This window comes from Callithrix jacchus, chromosome 12 (genome assembly GCF_049354715.1).
Source record: "Callithrix jacchus isolate 240 chromosome 12, calJac240_pri, whole genome shotgun sequence".
NCBI classification, from domain to species: domain Eukaryota; kingdom Metazoa; phylum Chordata; class Mammalia; order Primates; family Cebidae; genus Callithrix; species Callithrix jacchus.
The window spans coordinates 47,505,005-47,524,141 of NC_133513.1; the positions used below are offsets into that span (position 1 = coordinate 47,505,005).

The 19,137-nt window shown below is 38.2% G+C and overlaps 1 protein-coding gene across 5 annotated transcripts in view; it reads right to left on the reverse strand.

Annotated features, from left to right (window-relative positions):
- The window catches only part of NRG3 (neuregulin 3), a 1,123,251-nt gene that overhangs the window by 30,679 nt on the left and 1,073,435 nt on the right, over positions 1-19,137 (reverse strand). For all 5 annotated transcript variants that reach the window (XM_078345440.1, XM_009009628.5, XM_035266157.3 and 2 more), the window contains one exon: positions 15,613-15,739. In XM_078345440.1, the coding sequence (XP_078201566.1) occupies positions 15,613-15,739 (127 nt within the window). The remainder of the gene's footprint in view (positions 1-15,612; positions 15,740-19,137) is intronic.

Here is a 19,137-nt window from a genome sequence, read left to right on the forward strand (position 1 = left end):
AACTCAAGATAAATTCCACCCTAAGTCCCACTTCTAAACAATTGGTAGTGGCTGCTTGGAGTCTCATAGTTACATAGATTCTAAAGATGACTTATGAAGTAAGACCTGAATAAAGAGAATGAGTTATAACCAGAAGAAAAGCAAATCCAGGAGGAAGGAGTGGGAGATATTTTATTGTAATGTCTTTCTTAAAATGTCAGGTTTATAATTAATACTTGAAAGTAAAGTCCAAATAATTTCAACATGGCTGGAAGATATTGGTAAGAAAAAGAATACAAAAAGAGAGAAGCATGACCAATTATAAACCAGAAAATCCTAGCTAGGATTGTTGAGATAAAGACAATGTAATATGCACATGCTCATTCATTTTAGACACTGATGAACAAAATATATATATTTAAGTATTAAAAATTAGCACTAGAATATAAAAGTTATATAATATCAAAAACATGAAAAAAATAAAATAATATTCAACAAAAATTAATAAGGGGGCTGTAACAAGACAGCACGGTAAATCAGAAATAAATAGAAATAAGTGTAAAACTATCAGTGATGATAATAACTGTGGATGGTTAGATTTAACTATTAAAAGGCAGACTCACACTGATTTTAAATGTCTATTCATCTATATTCTGAAAGAGCTAATTTAAAAACAACATAGAAAAAAGTCGATAGAATGGGTAAAGATATACCCCACAAAATATAAGGGAAAAAGCTTTTAACAATAATAATTTTGAATAAAATATAATCACATATAAAATGCATTTAAAAAGGAACAAAGATGGATATTTCATATTCATAGAATGAGCAATCTACCAAGTGATAAACATTCGTAGATTTTTATCTACCTAACATAGCTTCAATATGAAAGGCTTTCTCAGGCCAGGCGCAGTGGCAACACCTGCAATCCCAGCATTTTGGGAAGCTGAAGTGGGCAAATCACCTGAAGTCAAGAGTTTGAGACCAGACTGGCCAACATGGTAAAACCCCATCTCTACTAAAAATACAAAAATTAGCTGGGCATGTTGGCAGGTGCCTATGATCCCAGCTACTCAGGAGGCTGAGGAAGGAGAATCAAGAATCACTTGAACCCAAGAGGTGGAGGTTGCAGTGAGCAGAGATCATGCCATTGCACTCCAACCTGGGCAACAGAGTGAGACTCCATCTTAAAAAAAAGAAAAGAAAAGAAAAGAAAGGCTTTCTCAACTAGTCATGAAAATTATAAAGCATTAACATTGTCCTAACTTAACTTATATTTCATAAACGAAAAGAATCTGTGTGGCAAGGAACATAACATGGATAACAGTAAAGTGTAATTTTAGTTTAATTTATATTTTTAGATTTTGATAAAGAGAAGTGACATAGTTTGGATATTTGTCCCCTTCAAATCTTGTGTTGAAATGTGATCCTCAGTGTTGGAGATGAGGCCTGGTGGGAGGTGTTTGGGTCACAGGGGTTGATTCCTCATCATGAATGGTTTATGTCCTCCATATAGTAATGAGTGAGTTCTCATTCTATTAATTCATGGAAGAACTAGTTATTTAAAAGAGCATGGCACCCTTCCCCCTTTCTCTCTTTTCTCTCTCACCATGTGACACCTGCTCCCCTTTCCCTTCTGCCATGAGCAGACGACTCCTGAAGTTCTCACCAGAAACAGATTTGGCACCATGCTTCTTGTACAGCCTGCAGAACTGTGAGCCAATTAAACCTCTTTATAATTTACCCAGCTTCAGGTATTGCTTTATAACAAGACAAACAGACTAACACAAGAAGACATGAATGAATTGTTTGGTTAATGGAAATACATTAAAAAACCTTTATAAAACTATATGGAAAATGGGAGACAGACATTTGTTACCAGGACAAAACACCTAGAGACCATAAAGAAAAAAAAAATGTAAATTTTGATGTACTACTTATTTAAATATCTTAAGTAACAAAAATGATTATTAGCAAATCAAAATATAAGTAAAAGCCTGGGAAACATAGGCTATTCATATGTTAAAGACTATTCTTAACGTATGAAAGCAGAATTCAACTGGGAAAAAAATGAAAGGCAACCGATAAATAAGAATTTCACACAAAAATAAAGACAGGCAATATGCATATGGCAAAGAGTGCAACTGCACTCATTAAAAAGAGGTGGTAATCAGAACAGAGAAAATTAAGCTAAGTGCAGTGGTGCACAGCTGTAGTCCCAGCTACCTTGGGAGGTGGAGGTGGGAGGGTCATTTGAATCCAGAAGTTTGAGACTATAGAGTGCTCAGTGATTAGCTACTGCACTCCAGGCTGGGCAACATAGCAAGATTCTGCCTTTAAAAAAAAATAGAGAAATTTAAATTTCAAGAATATCTGGAAAAGGAAAGGTCCTGGAAAAGTAGCCTTGGCACTAATTTGAAGAGCAAATCGATAATATGTTTCAAAATTTTAAATATACAAACTCTTTGATTCAAAATATTACTTTTAGAATTTCCAACTTGCAAATTTCCCTCATTGCAAAAGTTCAAAATGATACTTTCCAGGGTATATTACCAGTACAATTTTCAATAATGAAATGGAAATAAGCAAAAAAGTGAAAGAACTTGAAAACAACAGAAATATCCATAAATGAATACTACACAGCCACTGAAAAGAATAAAAACTAGGTGCAAAAACATATACATATAAATCCATTTGTGTAAATAAGAAAAATGAAATTAATAGATATAGATTGGGATTATATTTGTGTTTATATACACATAATTAGCCTGCTGTTTATATATATATATATATATATATATATGTATACAGATTTCATATGTACATATACATTTATTTTTTTGTGTGCATTGGCATGTGTGGGTTTCTCATGCAACTATTTAGGAGGCAGATTTTAAAAATTAAAATAAATTATAAACTATCTAATTAGGTGCTATGCTTGGTAAAAAGTATATCCATGACTATAAGCTATGGAGACTAGGGAAAACATCAAGGTTTTGCAGCTTCAAGTTCAAAAGCTCCAATTAAATGTTTTCTTTTCAATAACTTCCAAAATAAGCCACATAGTGGCAGTAATGACCGTGTCTTGAACCAGAATCCAGATTTTTCACAATGGACCTATAAAGGCTGGTCAGTCTTTTTACAAAATGGAGTAAAATGACAGAGAACAAAGAGAAGATACAGTGATAATTTGGAAAAAGTGATTGCTTTCAAGAACCTCAAATAACAAAGATCCAATAAATAATGAAAATACTCTATGTGTGCTTCATTATTGATTAATCATGTATTGCAAAGTATCCATGGCAAAAGTCAGATGAATGGACATGTTTACTAAAGAAATGAATGGTATGCAACAACATCCTGAATGTCTCTCTGACTTCCAGGTTCTATAAAAGACATATGAGGGTTTGTTATCCTTTTTTTATCCAATAAATTGCTTTACAAGAAAAACTTAGGTGCCTAAAAAGACCAGCTACAAAAACAAGTGAGATGCTCCGGGCAAATGCATGACAAATTGAAGAAAGCAAGTATGTTCAGCAGAGAGCTATGATATGGTTTGGCTGTGTCCCCACCCAATTGCATCTTGAATTGTAGCTGTCATAACTCCCACATGTTGTGGGAGGGACCTGGTGGAAGATAAATGAATCACTGGTGCAGTTTCCCCCATACTCTTCACATGGTAGTGAATAAGTCTCATGAGATCTGATGGTTTTATAAGGGGACCTCTTTCGCTTGGCTCTTGCTTCTGTCTGGCCTGCTGCCATGTAAGACGTGCCTTTTGCCTTCCACCATGATTATGAGGCCTCTTCAGCCATGTGGAATTGTGAGTCCATTAAACCTCTTTTTCTTCATAAATTACTCAGTCTCAGGTATGTCTTTATCAGCAGCATGAAAACAGATTAATACAAGCTGCCAGGAAACAATATCAGTCAACTGTTACCAGAGCATGCAGATTTTCTAAAGAAACTGATAAATCATTAAAAGTCAGAGATTCCCTCCCTCCCTCCCTTACTCCCTCCCTCCCTTACTCCCTCCCTTCTTCCTTTCTTCCTTCTTTTATTCTTCCCTTTCTTTGTTTTAAAAAAGCCTAAATCATCTTTTGCACCATTAGTTCACAGTCTCTGCTTTGAATCGGACAGATGGAGGGATTTGTCCAAAATTCTGGATAACAGTCATAAATAGAATCAACCCCTTAATCCGTTGTGCTTATTCACAGTGTTCATGATAGATATTTCTTAAGTCTTTTATTTCAAATGTTTGAATTATTGCTATATTAAACAGTTGTCTTTATTTGTACTGTTTTGGTCTATTAATATAAATGTATTTCCAAAATTTATTATTTTAGGACATTTTTTCTTATTCTTGGAGCATTTTGTTTAAGTGACTATATTGTACTTGAAAATCAAGTTTAAATTGCTGGTATCTTATACAGAGGTTGCTTGAAACTTGTGGAAGCATGATAAAAGCCTAATAATTCGACCAGCCTTCCAGCTGATATTCCATACATGTTGGTTCAAAATTGATCCAGATAGCTTCTGGTTTCAGTTTTGACAAGCAAAAAGTTTGGAAATCACTATTCTTGTCCTTGCAATAAGAAAAATAAATGAGCAAACAGGAAATTCCTTCATGCATTCATTGGAAAATTGAGGTTGCAGGGCAAACTGCCACCTGAAATCTGGAGAAACAGGCGAATTCAGAGAACAATGGCTAAGATCGGCTTTCCCGCAATTGAGTCTGCTCCGTTGGAACCGTAATTTATGGTTCCATAAATTTATGGAATGTTAAGTAGTAGAAATGTTTAAGAAGTAATTTGGAGCCGGGCGCGGTGGCTCAAGCCTGTAATCCCAGCACTTTGAGAGGCTGAGGCGGGTGGATCACGAGGTCAACAGATCGAGACCATCCTGGTCAACATGGTGAAACCCCGTCTCTACTAAAAATACAAAAAATTAGCTGGGCATAGTGGCGTGTGCCTGTAATCCCAGCCACTCAGGAGGCTGAGGCAGGAGAATTGCCTGAACCCAGGAGGCGGAGGTTGCGGTGAGCCGAGATCATGCCATTGCACTCCAGCCTGGGTAACAAGAGCAAAACTCCGTCTCAAAAAAAAAAAAAAAAAAAAAAAAAAGGAAGTAATTTGGACAAGTTTCTGGAATTGGTATGAGCACTAGAACGAGAATTGGGGTCTGTAGTCTTAGGTAGAATGCCCATACTTCCTTGGGTTTGACCTCCAGGAACCATGCCAGTTCTCACAGCAAAGAACCTGAACAGCAACAAAAAAAATCATCTAATGTTTCTGCCAGTGGAAGGGGGAAGGTAACCATTTTGAAATGCACTCAGAGCATTCTCAATAACAGCTGCCTACTCTTGTAGTAAAAAGACTTTACCAGAGACTTATTCCACCAGAAATAAGGGCATTTCCCCAACTCCAGCTCCCTGTAGCCTTTCTGCCTCACACAGAGAGGAAAGCAGTGAAGAAACACTTGTGAAGGTCAAAGAGCTTAGCAGACTAAAGGACAAAGTACCTCCCGAATGCACCGCCTAGCTGTTGAAGTTGTACAGTGCAAAGGTATGGTGTAACCATTGTGAGAATGCTGTATGTGTATTCTGTCACTGAAAAACTAAGTAAATGAATAATGGCCAGTGGGAAGAAGATTTTTCACTGTTGGAGTGGAAATTTATGGATAAGCAATGGGAGGATGCTAGAATTATTTATGTAGTTATGGATTAGAGTTGGGGGTGGACATCAATGTAGACATGTTTAGCAGAATATAGACAGAGATACACAGAAAAATTTACAGATGTGTGTTAGTCTATATGTAACTTTTAATATATAAATATATCTTTTAATATATCAATTATTTAAACATATCTTAAGTAGATATATTTAATAACATATATATATATATATATATAAAATTTTGATCTGTCTACTGAGAAGGCCAAGTAAAGAAATCCCAGTAACAACGATAACACACACATCTAGCTTCCAATCTTATTCTCCAATGATATTCTACAAAGAAAGAAACTAGCTATTTCCATGGAGAAATCACTGATTTTAGAACTGGGGCAGAAAATGTACAACATAAGCAAGGTGTTTTTCAACAAAAACCCCCCAAAACCCACACTGAATTGATGGGTAATGTCAAAATGACCTGAGCCAGCTGAAAGACCTAACAATGGCTAAAGCCAGAAAAGTCTGATGACAATGTAACATAGTGTTTAACTACTTGGATTACAAATCAGAGTATAAAATAGTACCCATGAGTCTAAACTGATATAAATAGATGATGGAATAAATAACCCCAAATAACTTATGCACATATTTAACCATAAGGAAAGAAGACCCTTGCTCCCTACTCCTTATGTGTGGACTATGCACAGCCACTTCCTTCCAAAGAGTATTCTATGCAAAAGGAGAGAAGAAAAGCGTAACTTTACAGTGGAAGAACTTGGCAAATACTACCTCACACAGATGATAAGGTAAACACCAATAATGATAAATCATATTGACAGTGTGTATCCTTGATATGACATAATAAAAATGGCACTTTTAAAATTTCTACAGAAAATCAGAACCCCCATGTAATCATAAGAAAAGAATCAAATTCCAATAGAAGGGCATCCTACAAAATTCTTTGCCAGTACTAATCAAAACTGTCAAGGTTATTATAAAAAGAAAAAATCTGACAAACTGTCACAGTTAAGGGGAACCTAAGAAGACATGGTCATTAGATGTAATGTGGTACCTGGATGGGATTAGAATAGAAGCAGCAACAGGAAAAACACTCAGAAAATCAGATTAAACTATAGCTATCGTGAGAACATTAAAATGTGGAATTTTATAGATAATAATACATTCATATTAGTTTGTTAATTTTGAAATCGTGCCCTACTAATGTACAAGGTTAATACTAGGGGAAACTGAATAAAGGGTATAGAAACTTGCTGTGGTATCCTCTCAACTTTTCTGTACATTGAAAGCTATCCTAAAATATAAGATCTACATAAAAAATAAAATAAATGATTAAAAATATGCATTGAAATTTTTAAAAAGAGGCAGAATTCGGTTTCCCCTTAATTGCCTGAGTAGCTCAGGTATGGGTCCTCAAGGACTGCACTCAGCGAAACAGTTCACCTGTACCAGCCCTCCTGGAAAGCTAGCTTGACTGACCATGATCAGAGCTTTTGGACATTTTATGCTCTATGCTGATATATATATATTTAAAAATACACACACACACACACACACACACACACATTAGAAACAGAGTCTCACTCTGTTGCCCAAGCTGGAGTGCTTTGATCTCAACTCACTGCAACTCTGCCTCCAGGTTCAAGCGATTCTCGCACCTCAGACTCCTGAGTAGCTGGGATTACAGGGACCCACAACGCCCTGCTAAATTTTGGATTTTTAGTAGAGTCAGGGTTTCACCCTGTTGGCCAGGCTGGTATCAAACTCTTGACCTCAAGTGATCCATCTGCCTTGTCCTCCCAAAGTGCTGGGATGATAAACGTGAGCCACAGTGCCCAGCCCAAAAATATTTTGGTTCCATACAAATGTATGCAGTTCTATCTCTGAGGAAAGCTAAGGTCTAGACAAATTTATTCTTAAGATTGTATCTTCAGTGTAATTTAAGTGCTCCGATTAGTTGCCTGTCTGGAACTCTCTATTAGCCTCTCCTGGCAGTTGATTCTATGTTCTTTCCTTGACACAGATCTTGACTTAATTGCATGCACTTGGTTAAGAGCTCATCTGGGATAATATACAAAAAGTCATGTGAGCAGTGAATAAAGAGTTGTCCCAGTTCATTCACTGATGCTTTCAGCATGAGACCAAGTGGTTGTGTGTGTGTGTGTGTGTTTTTCTTTTTTTTGGACTCCTCTATAGACCCTAGTTAAGACTGTTATTTCCTTGGAAAGCATTCATTCAACTGGCCTCCATGAAAGTGCCAGCTAGTGCAAATGCTCCCAGGTGCTGAAGGCATCTCCTCTTGCCCGCCCATCATCTGCTTTGCTCCTAGTGCATTGCAGGTGGTGCACCAAAATCAATAGGCCAGTCAAATGAAGCAGGCGTGTGTTGGCATTAGAGTAACAGCATTGTTTCCAGGTCTGCCACATGCACACAGCAGGAGTCAGAAGGTTAAATGAAAGCAGGGTCAGTTTTGGAAAGCAATGTTGACAGAGCCGATAATCACTTGGTCTGGAACCCTAGGCAATAAAGGCAGGAGGAGGATTATTTTTTCTTTTTACAAAGTTTTAATGTCTTTCTCTCTGCATTGCTCAGGTTAAATATGTCTGTGACAAAAATTTCTTTATTGCCACTCTGACTTACGAGCCCGAGTATGGGGAAATCGATGGTTACAATATGTTTTCAAGAGTGATTTCACTGGGATTTCTAATGCAGGTAGTCAAAAACAACTTGACCGCTGTTGCTATTTTGAGAATTTTTGCATGGTCACCAGAGCAGCAAGAACTCTAACAATCGCAATTTTCACACATTTCATTTAAAGCAAAATAGCACGACAAGAGACTCTCTTCAGACATTAGCCACAGGAGGAATCACCTGCCCACCTCCTCCCCAACAAGTTACCACTTCACCAGAGGGACTGTGCATGTGCTACTGCATCTTCTTAGAGAGCTCTGACCTACTCCTGTTAGGATATTAACTCCCCAGCCTGACTGCTATAAGCTCTGATAGCACTGTTCATTATTGGCTGTAGGCCTTGAGATGGGATTCCACATTTGTGAGATTATTTGATTTACATTGATTATCCGCAGTAATCAGTAAACTTCTTGAAAGCAGTGGCTTTCTCATTTTTGGTCATTATCATATCTTTGTTCCTTAATAAGGTACTCTCTGGTACTTAGTAGGCTATTTAATCTACATTTAAATAAAGAAATGAATGCATGAGTCTATATTCAATCAGTAAGTTAAAATTTGATATTTAAAACAAGAAATCAGAGTTTAGGCTAGATTGATTCAAAATTAACTTTAATACTACAACAAAATTACCTCTTCTGACCTACTCCCTGCAAACAATTCTATGAGTCAACTCACTCTCAAGACTCTAAGAGAAATAGTTCGGAGCAGTGTGAGCTATATGAGGCATGCAAAATGTATCAGGCCCAGGGAGATATGAGTGTGGGATTTTAGTCACTTACCTCCACCAAACCCAGCGGTGATTGTTTAAAGGCATTTTGTTCCTAACTGCCTCATCACTTATCTTCATGTTTTTGGAATTTGTGATCAAAAGAACCATGCATAGCCAATCAATAGCTTATGCTATTTTAATGCAAATTCTTGAAAAGCAATTTGGGAACTGCCCCTTCATTTCCTTTAAAAACCCACTTGTAACTGCTGCTGATGGGAACATGTATTCAGGGTACCTTGAGTCTATGCTCTCAGGCTGCAGTCCTCATAACTGCCCCAAATAAATGCTCCCCATATATTAAGTTTGCCCTAGTTTTGTTTGTTTGTTTGTTTATTTGTTTTCCTTTAGGCCAACAAGTCAATTCACATGTGACCTCCTTTAGGCAGGTTTGAGATTCTTCTAGTCAAATTCAGAAGCTGTTTTCCATTCTCTGATGATACTTTGATTTAATGTATCTATATTATAAATATATTATATACTTGTACATTTTTCTCTCCATTAACCTTTGAGCATCCTGAGGTCAGGAACAATCTTTGCTGTTTGTATTCTAAACTGTCCCTGCAGTACCCAACACAGACAAGTGTGGGCCTTACCAGAGTTCAACAAATATTCCTGGATAAATATGTGCCTTTTCACCAATTTTTTAAGGCTCTGTTAGGCAATAAATTCTTTTTTGAGACAAAGACTTACTTTGTTGCCCAGGCTGGAGTACAGCGGCATGGTCTCGGCTCACTGCAATCTCCATCTCCCAGGTTCAAGCGATTCTCCCACCTCAACCTCCCGAGTATCTGGGATTACAGGCATCCACCACCAAGCCTGGCTAATTTCTGTATTTTTAGTAGAGATGGGTTTTCACCATGTTGGCCAGGCTGATCTCGAACTCCCGACCTCAGGTGATCCACCGCCTCGGGCCCCCAAGGTGCTGGGATTACAGGCCTGAGCCACCTCTCTGTCCTAAGCATTAAATTCTTATCTTTCCTCTTTAGCATGCAAGTATTATCTTCCAGTTCTTTCTCATTTAATATTACCTCCCCCATAAACCTATTTTTCTTAAACTGGTTACTGAATTTCTTTCACTTTTCAATTGTGAATATTTTCTTTTGATTTTAAGAGAGAAGAACGGATCATCTCTTTTGATGACTTTCTTTTCTAATCTCTAAACCAGGCTGAGAAGTTTCACTCCTGTGCCTTGAAGGTTCTAGTGGTTATAACTCTATTTTTTAGCTCTTTCCTACTTGAGACACAGCAAAGGAGGTGAGTTCATCTTTAGTCACAGATGCTTTATTTGATTCTTTTAAAAATGGTAGGGACTAGATGCTTCTCAGGCAGCACAATTTACTCCAGTGCTGCAGCGATGGAGTCAAACGTTTCCAGAGTATCATGTTGCTTCACTTGACTAGGTGTTTCGCATCTTGTTAAATGACTATAAAGTGAAACCTATTTCCATGAATGTTTAATGAATTTAAGGGAATGCCAGAGCCAGACAATTCATTTGTTAAACACTACAATTTGCAAAGAATTTCAAGTAGTTAACATGAGCTTCAAGATAAAACAAAAATAGATTTGCCTGATATGGTTAGCCAGTAAGAAATTTTCCCTTCCAAGGACGAAGTATGCCTGAATAACTGTCACCCTTTGTGTAGTGGAAATAAATGCCTGCAGTGGGATGCCCGGTGATGGAACTTGGTGTTCCAATGGATCCATTTGGAACTTGAGCACCAACTGTGAACTTCCTTGCTACTTTTGATATTTTGGGAAGGATAATCTTCTATTGAGGGAAGTTAATGTGTATTGAAAGATGTTCATCAGCACCAATGACCACTACCACTAGATGCCCGCAGCATTCTTCTCCCAGTGTTTAATAGCCAAAGCTTTTTCAGACTTTGCCAAATGTCAAGGGATAGTGGGCAAATTGCCTGCTGTTGAGAACCACTGAGTTATAAGGACATGGATTTGTCTTTCGGCTACTTGCTAGCTGTCTGATAGACATAACTTTCTCAAGCTCCAAACCCCATTTCTATTTTCTGCACAGGGTGGGTATAAACCAGTTGTTGTTAGGACTAAATGAGACAGTGCATTTATAATATGTAGCAAGATACTATGTGTGCGTCTACTACATGTTATTTGCCGTGACTATTTTTACTATTTTATTTTTCTTTTTTATATTATTGACACTGGTATTTCCTCATAGTTCTAACTAGAAGAAAAAAATATAGATCTACAAAGAAAAAATGTTTCGCAAATTTTCTTTGATCCATTTGTACTTTAAGATGCAACCAAAAATTCTTATTTATGTAATTATTCATTTATTTTTGAGATAGGGTCTTGCTCTGTTGCTCAACCTGGACTACAGTGGGGCAGTCATGGACCACGCAGGCTTAAACTCCTGTGCTCGAGTGAGTCTCCTGCCTTGGCTTTCGAAAGCACTGGGATAACAGGTGTGAACCACTGTGCCTGGCCTGCATTGTAAAGTTCTTAGCCACACATCAGATTACTACTTTCCCTAAAACTACCTGTGCTGCCTGGCCTCCAATTGCACAGATGCCCTACCTACTTCTCTTTATGTATATTAAGGATAGCATTAGAATGAAAACAAATGTTATTAGAATTTTCAGTTCTCTTTTAATGGATTATTATCATTGTTATTATTTTGAGATGGAATTGCCCAGGCTGAAGTGCAGTGGCACCATCTTGACTCACTGCAACCCCCACCTCTCAGGTTCAAGTCAGTCTCTCACCTCAGCCTCTCATGTAACTGGGATTATAGGCATGCACCCATCATGTCTAGGTAATTGTTGTATTTTTAGCAGAGACAGGGTTTCAGCATGTTGGCCAGGCTGGCTACGAACTCCAGACCTCATGTGATCTGCCTGCCTCGTCCTCTCAAAAGTGCAGGGATTACAGGCATGAGCTACCATGCCCAGACTTTTAATGGATTATTGATACATATTCCACATCACTATTTTCTCCTAAAACATATAGTACGGAAAATTGTAGTCAAATTGGTATTTGCTTTCTATAATAAAATGATGAGCAAGGGTATCAACATGTAATTTACCAAAGAGGAAATTTAACTTGAAATATGTGGACAGAGATTATATTTCAATCTCAAATGAAGAAGTGAAAAAAATTTTTAAGTGCCATTTCCTACTAATTATCAAGGAAAATGGTGACAAAGGTATAACAAAATGGGCAGTGAACTGCACTGCTTTCCAGAGTTGAAATTGATATATGCCTTTGATATGACAATTTGTTCATTCCAATGCAGTCTTATTAAAGGGACCTGCTCAAACTAGCTATGTGGAGAACGCTGTGGTTGAATGCATATGTCTCCTCAATATACCCTGCTCTCCTTTTTCAGGGTCCTTAAATGCCTTCCTCCTTTATCCACTCTCTGCCTGGACTCCCAACTTCTCCTTAGCTGTTTAAACTAACAATCATTTGAAATGTGTAATCTTAGCAAATTACACCACACCTCAGAAATAAAATGTCTTCTATATACTCTTGAGTTGTACCAGACTATGCCACCCCATGTTATGTCTCTTTGACACATGGATTATTTTAAGCTAAAGGCCATTGAGAACCTGCACATGCACGAAAAGTCCCACAGAAAGGGCACAAGTTTTCCTTTAGAGGGAAATTTCTGTTTGTATAAATGTCTCCCACTCCTATGTCAGGAAGTACACTTAGAAATTTTTATCAATAAAGAAGGCACTTAACTCTGCATAACAAATTTTACTAAACAACTCTTGTTTACCATATTTTTTCCTGGTCACCTTCTCATAACCTGCCTTGTTCGCCCAGAAACCCAAAATCTTTTACTTTAGCCTAAGATGATATACAAGCCTAAATTCTAAATATGCCTTTGAGTTACTCATTTCTGGTAGTCCCATGTTTTATTTGCATGATTCACATGCTAATAAACTTCTGTTTGTTTTTCTCTTGTTGCTCTGTCTTTTGTTACAGAGTCCTAGCTGAGAACCTAGAAAAGTAGAAAAAAAAAATGGCTTCCTCCTCTGTACTCTGCTTATACAAAAATGGGATGAATGCAAAAAGACACATCCCTGAACCCTCTCTTGGGCCCTGAGAGAACGATCCAGTTGAGACCATCCCCTACTGCTCTGTGCCAACTCACAAAATGCTGGAGAAGGGTGGACTGGTGAGGAAGGAAGAGAGAGAGTAAAAAGAAATAAAGTCATACGTACCCAAGGTCTTGCAAGAGTCGGAAGCCCTGTGGAGGATTAGTAATTTTTTTCTTTAATTCCAATCCGTATAATTCTAATCAAATGAGGGGTGAGAGGAGCACACACGTGAAGAGTTTATTTTTACATTTCTGATAACACTAAACAACAGGAAAGAACCTGAAAGTCTGCGAGGAGGGGTGTAAATGAGAAAACTGTAAAGTGATCACTTCGTAGACCACTATGCTGTCATCACGAATGAGTTTGTGGTGCTCCAAAAGCAAACAGAAAATGCCGTGATCACATGTGAGATGAAGAAGGGTACAAAACTGTGTGTGCTCTGGCCACCATGCAACCCTATAAAATACAGATGGACAAAGACTCTCTTTTTAACCTAACTTTAGATAGACTCCTCTGAGTCCTCATTTGGAGTAAGCCTCACCTTTGGCCTAAAAATACTGTAGACTCTCAGCACAAATGATTTCATCCACCTACTTTTCCATTTCACCCTGAAAGACTTGAACAGACACTAATAGTTTTGAATACCTCAAAAAGCTGCTGAAGGAATTTAAAGTTTGTTCCAGCCAACACCTGACCATAGTCCCCTGATCTCCCTTTCTTAGAACATTTACTAAAAAGGGCTTAAAAATATGGATTTTGATTATGACTCCAAACCTCAAAGATGTCTTTCTCAAGGACCCGACACCATTTTTTCAAATATTCTCCTCAGGAAGGATGGGGCTCTGTCTCCTAGTCTCAGTAGGAGGATAGAATCCTAACTTCATCAATTGCCAGGAAACAGACACAGGTGCTCTGATCATATTTAATCAAAACAACTCTGTCATTTTTCCCTTCTCCAGCTCTGCTCAAGCCCCTGCTTATCCTGTTCCCTATTCTCTCATTCACCTTTTAAAATGGCCAGCCACTTCTGTACAAATTGAAGGTCAGTTCAACTATTCCACTAATATATCACCGATTAGAATCTATCCTCATCACTTTAATGTCTGGCTTTGTTTATCTTTGACACAACCAGTTGCTACAGAATGAAGCCCTCTATCACTGTGGCTGTTTTAGAGTGGTGGGATTATACCCATTAGAAATCAATAGCAAAACCGTTCGCTCTGTTTCTGAAAAGAACAATCCCTTCATATTGCCATGAATAAAAGTTTAACAAAACTTGACCGGGAAGAGACTCTGATTTATGATTTCTGCATTAAACCATCTAAGTACATCTGTTATGCACATCACAATAGTGACTATTTGGGTAATGATTTCTTAGAATCACAAGTGATATATAAATTTCCAGTGATTGAAGCATTTGGAGTGGTGTGAATGTGTCCTGGGTGATTGCCTATTATACTCAAATACTAGGTTTATGCAGTGGCCTTTGTTCTTTTGTTTCATGCCTCAGATTCTGAAAGTGCGATGCTGTGTGAGATCAAAGAATTGCTACCCTAAGAGGAATATATCTGCATGTATTACACGGTATTCTCTTGTATTTAATTTAGTGTTTTGCAATATAGCTCAGTAATGATTAAAACTGCCTTACAAAAAGTGTAAGAGGCAAAGAGTTTGCATTTCACTTCAAGTTCTGATATCTCTGCAAGGCCTGGAATTAGAAGGATTGATTCTGAAACTCCACATTTCAGCTCTCACCTTTGATTCGTCTCACACCCCTTGACGTGGAGATCTCTGAACATAACATGCATTTTTGGAATTCTATGGCTTTATTCTTCCTGTATGTTCTAGTGTCTAGCTCTTACCCCTCTGACTCTCTATAGAACTTTTCATGGCCTTTGAAGCCCAGCCTGAGCTTGACTGTTCTGAGGCAGCCTCCACGTCTACTCCCATCCACCTCCCATTGGCTTCTTCTTGTCTGACCTCTGCTGCAACAACAACAATTTCAGAAGTCACTTCTGCTGGTTCTGAGGCTTTCTGGGATTCTTCCTACACAGAACTTCTCTTATGGCAAGGGACATTGTATCCTTGGTGTCACATACAACTTCCGGCACAAACTAAGAATTCAACATGTCTACACGGGACAAAACAACTGAAGTTCTTATTGTCACCAGAGATTAGTTTACATTATAGATTATAATCAAGAGCTGAAATTTAACTTGTCTTTTATCTGATGCATACGTACATGCATGTGTGAATATTTCTCACGACAGAACTGTAAGACCATTGAAGTAAAACTCTATAAAGCTCTGAAAAATATATACAAGTCTGATCTCAGGCTCCCAATACTTCTGGACTGGAAGCACTGAGGTAGGCTGCATGAGGTGTGTAGACATGTCACTTACATTTTGCAGCTGGACATGACTCTTCACCAAGTTCTCTGACTTCGCCATTGTGCTGGATGCTTTGAGACTGTAGCTTTTACCATTTTGCGGCACTTTCAGCTGCTCTTGGATTTGTTTAGCTTGTTTCCTGTAGGCATAAATAAACATGTACAAACATTTGCATGAATTTATTTACCTCCTACTTTCTGGTTTCATTCATTCCTAATGTCTATATTTATTATTTGCTAAAGTTAAATAAACTCAGTTAACAAAGAACCCTTCTCTCATTTCCAACCCCACCAAAAAATACTTCCAATTTAGTGATAGCCTAATATCATCCATATTATCTAGGATTTCACACTCAATGGCACCCCGAAAGCAGACAAAAACTAGTGCCTTGCCCTGGCCGCCACAGATGCACGAAGTCTCAAACCCTGAGTTTTACCTGCAAAGAACTGGAAATGCTGTGAGAAAGTGACTAGAGGAAAACAATTAAGACTCGGGCTTAGCAGCTACATATGACATATTTGTAGAGTTACATTTATATTTGTACAATTCAAATATGTTTAGCTTAATTGCACAACTTGACTATATACTATAATGTGTATATTTTCTGTCTTTTACAACTTAGAAATAGCTCATTTATTGTTACCAATAGCCCAAATATTAAACATAGCCAGCTCTTAAAAAGCTGGTAATTATACAGTACTGTGCCACACATTTTAGGTGCTTTACATGTATTAATTCACATATTCTTCACGATAATTCTATGTGATGAGGCCATAATGCTATACCCATTTGGTAGGTGAGAACTGAAGCCATTTGTTTCAAGTCACATAGTCAATGAGTGGCGGAGACTGGATTTCAGCCCAGCCAACCTGCCTCCATACTTTACACTCTTCAACCACCACTCAGAACTTCCAAGCCACATGCTCATGGTCCCACTGCTTCTAATTGAAGAGGCTGAAACTGCTCTAGCGTTCTGGACTTCAAGTAAAGTGCTCCTGTGTGCACATGTGGAATGACTGTTATCTGAATCACTCAGTGCCTATACGAGAAGGATGGGACAAACCAGTGCCTTATCAGTAGCTGTCTCCTAGAAGCTTCACAGAAATCGTCTATCAGCATAAGACTCAGTATCCATTAAACACACACACACACACACACACACACACACACACACACACACACAGACCTCTTTGCCGTGTTGACCTAAAAACAGAGAGGGAGACTCTCTAAAAGAAAATATTTAATTGGAAATGAGTATTGCAATGGGAATACACATAATATGGTAAAATATGTTTTATTACTAGGAAGACAGGAAACGTGATGTCCGCAACTGATTTGGGATAATTATCCTTGGCTACAAGGGTCAATAAGAAGAATGGTGCCAGTCCAAAGGTGGATAAGCAGTTGCTGGGCAGATGTTCTGGCAGAAGTATTTTCATGTGTGTTAAGGCGGCAATAGTCTTCATGCAAAGCTGTGGTTTTTGCAAAGAGTCTTTTGTGATAGTTCTTATAATCAGCTGTTTTGCACATGGGACCTCTCCCTTCATGGCTTTCTCCAGTTCTGTTTGTCAGAGTTTTTAACACAAATGATTCAATTTTGATTCTAACAACATTCCCAGTAGAATCGTGCCCCTCAATTTTGTCTTTTCTTTAGGGTCTCTGCCAAAGATAGAGCGATCAGTGGAGTACATGGCCAGACTTGGCAGTGAGCTTCTCCAGGCAGGTAGCACCCTACAGAGCATGGCTCCTTATATCACAGGGACTGGGATTTGAATCCCACTCTGTTACCCACAGTTTTGCTCCTCTAATAATTTCCCAAACTTGTTGAGCCTCCATTGCCTCCTCTGTAAATGAAGTTCGTAAGAGCTATCTTCCACGGACACTGGTGGCTGCATGTGGAAGCACACACAAAGTGTTCATCTCTTTCCCAGTATCATCAAGCCAGCTCAGTCTTGTGGGCAGAAACTACAGAAGAATCAGAGCATTGACTCAAAGATAAAAGATCACACTAATTGCATCTTCCTAAGCAATTCACCAGCACTTGCTGCAAGCTTTGGAGGCTTTGAGCTTCATCACCCGTTTTGAATTTACAATATCAGTGTAATGTAGCTCTGTTTTTTCAAGATAATTCTTTTATCTATCCAATTATTTGGGAGACTTTTATCTCTAACACTCTTAGTTGCTTTAAGCTTGTTGTAATAATCTATTTACTTCCTAACAACTAATCTATAGCCTACTGTTAAAAACAAATCTATCAGTTCAGCATTTTAAAGAGCACATTGCAGCCACAACATTTTATCAGGGACTCATTCACAAAAAAAGAGGATATCAGGAGGTTCTAGTTGGGTGAATCATCCTGAAAAAGTAAGAGTGCATGTCGTAGAGCAAGAACTCCATTACTCTTATGGAATTAAAATAGAAATACTTAATGACTTTTTCAGTCATCCAATTCAGAATCTTGAAAGTATAAACTTGTATGGGAATTTTCTTTATACAATATCAGACTGCGTTTTCTAAATCCTTTTATAATTTGCCTTCCTTTAGTCTTTTTTACACTCAAGTCCTGACTCAGTAATATTCCAAGATAAGTGGTTCTTTCATTCTGAACCTGCCTCTGCCTAGCTACCCTCCCTGTTGTCTCACAAGCACACACATTTTGCTCTTTCCTTCTTCCTCCAGCAAATGGCAACAGAGGAAACAATTAACAGCTGATTGCAATATTAGCTCTCTCATAAGAAGCATTTCTGGAGAAGACAAGATGCAGGCATTGCACACGGGAACACTCCTAGCCCTACAGTGTCAGTGTGGAAACTTTAAAGTTCATTGAGTTTTAAGTTTCTCTGGTCCAATGCATTAGAAAAAATAAGATGTAAGTTGTGGATAGCAGACATCATGAATCCATTGTTAGGTATTATTTGTCATGTTGCAGATTGGGCTCCTGGGAAGGCAGATCTTGAGATAAAGACAGCACAGAGGACTTTTGTTAGGGAGAGCTCTTGGTATCAACACCTGTGGAAACAAAGGGAAGAAATGGAAGCAGAACTGGTCTGGGGAGAAGCTGGAATGTGATACAGACTCAGCAAAAACGTCAGCAAACCCCGCAGGGAGCTTTGAAGCTGGCAGGGTCTCACGCCTGAAGTTAGGGAAAAGGTCTAGGTCTTCAGAGCCTCATCCTGAAGTGTCATTGGAGGTAAACAATCCCAGAATGGGACATGAGATTGAGAAAGGTGGCTCTTCACTGGTGTTTGCTGGCAAACTTAGGTAAGTCTCCCACATCTGAAGAAGATCGTAGCAGTGCATCAGAGTGTCCACTATCTGCCATTAAGAGGCTTTTCTTGGGATCTAAAATCTCTTACGTTAGGGGGTTGGTAACCTATAGTCAGGGTCAGGTTGTTAAAATGACTCTGTTTTACTGATAACAACAGTTCTTCTTTATCCTCCTCTTTTTTCCCATTTGTGATAATGACCTGTTTCAGATTCTGCCTCCTGAAACGTCTCCTCTATTTCAATTGTAGTTTTAGAGTCAAATCATGTCTT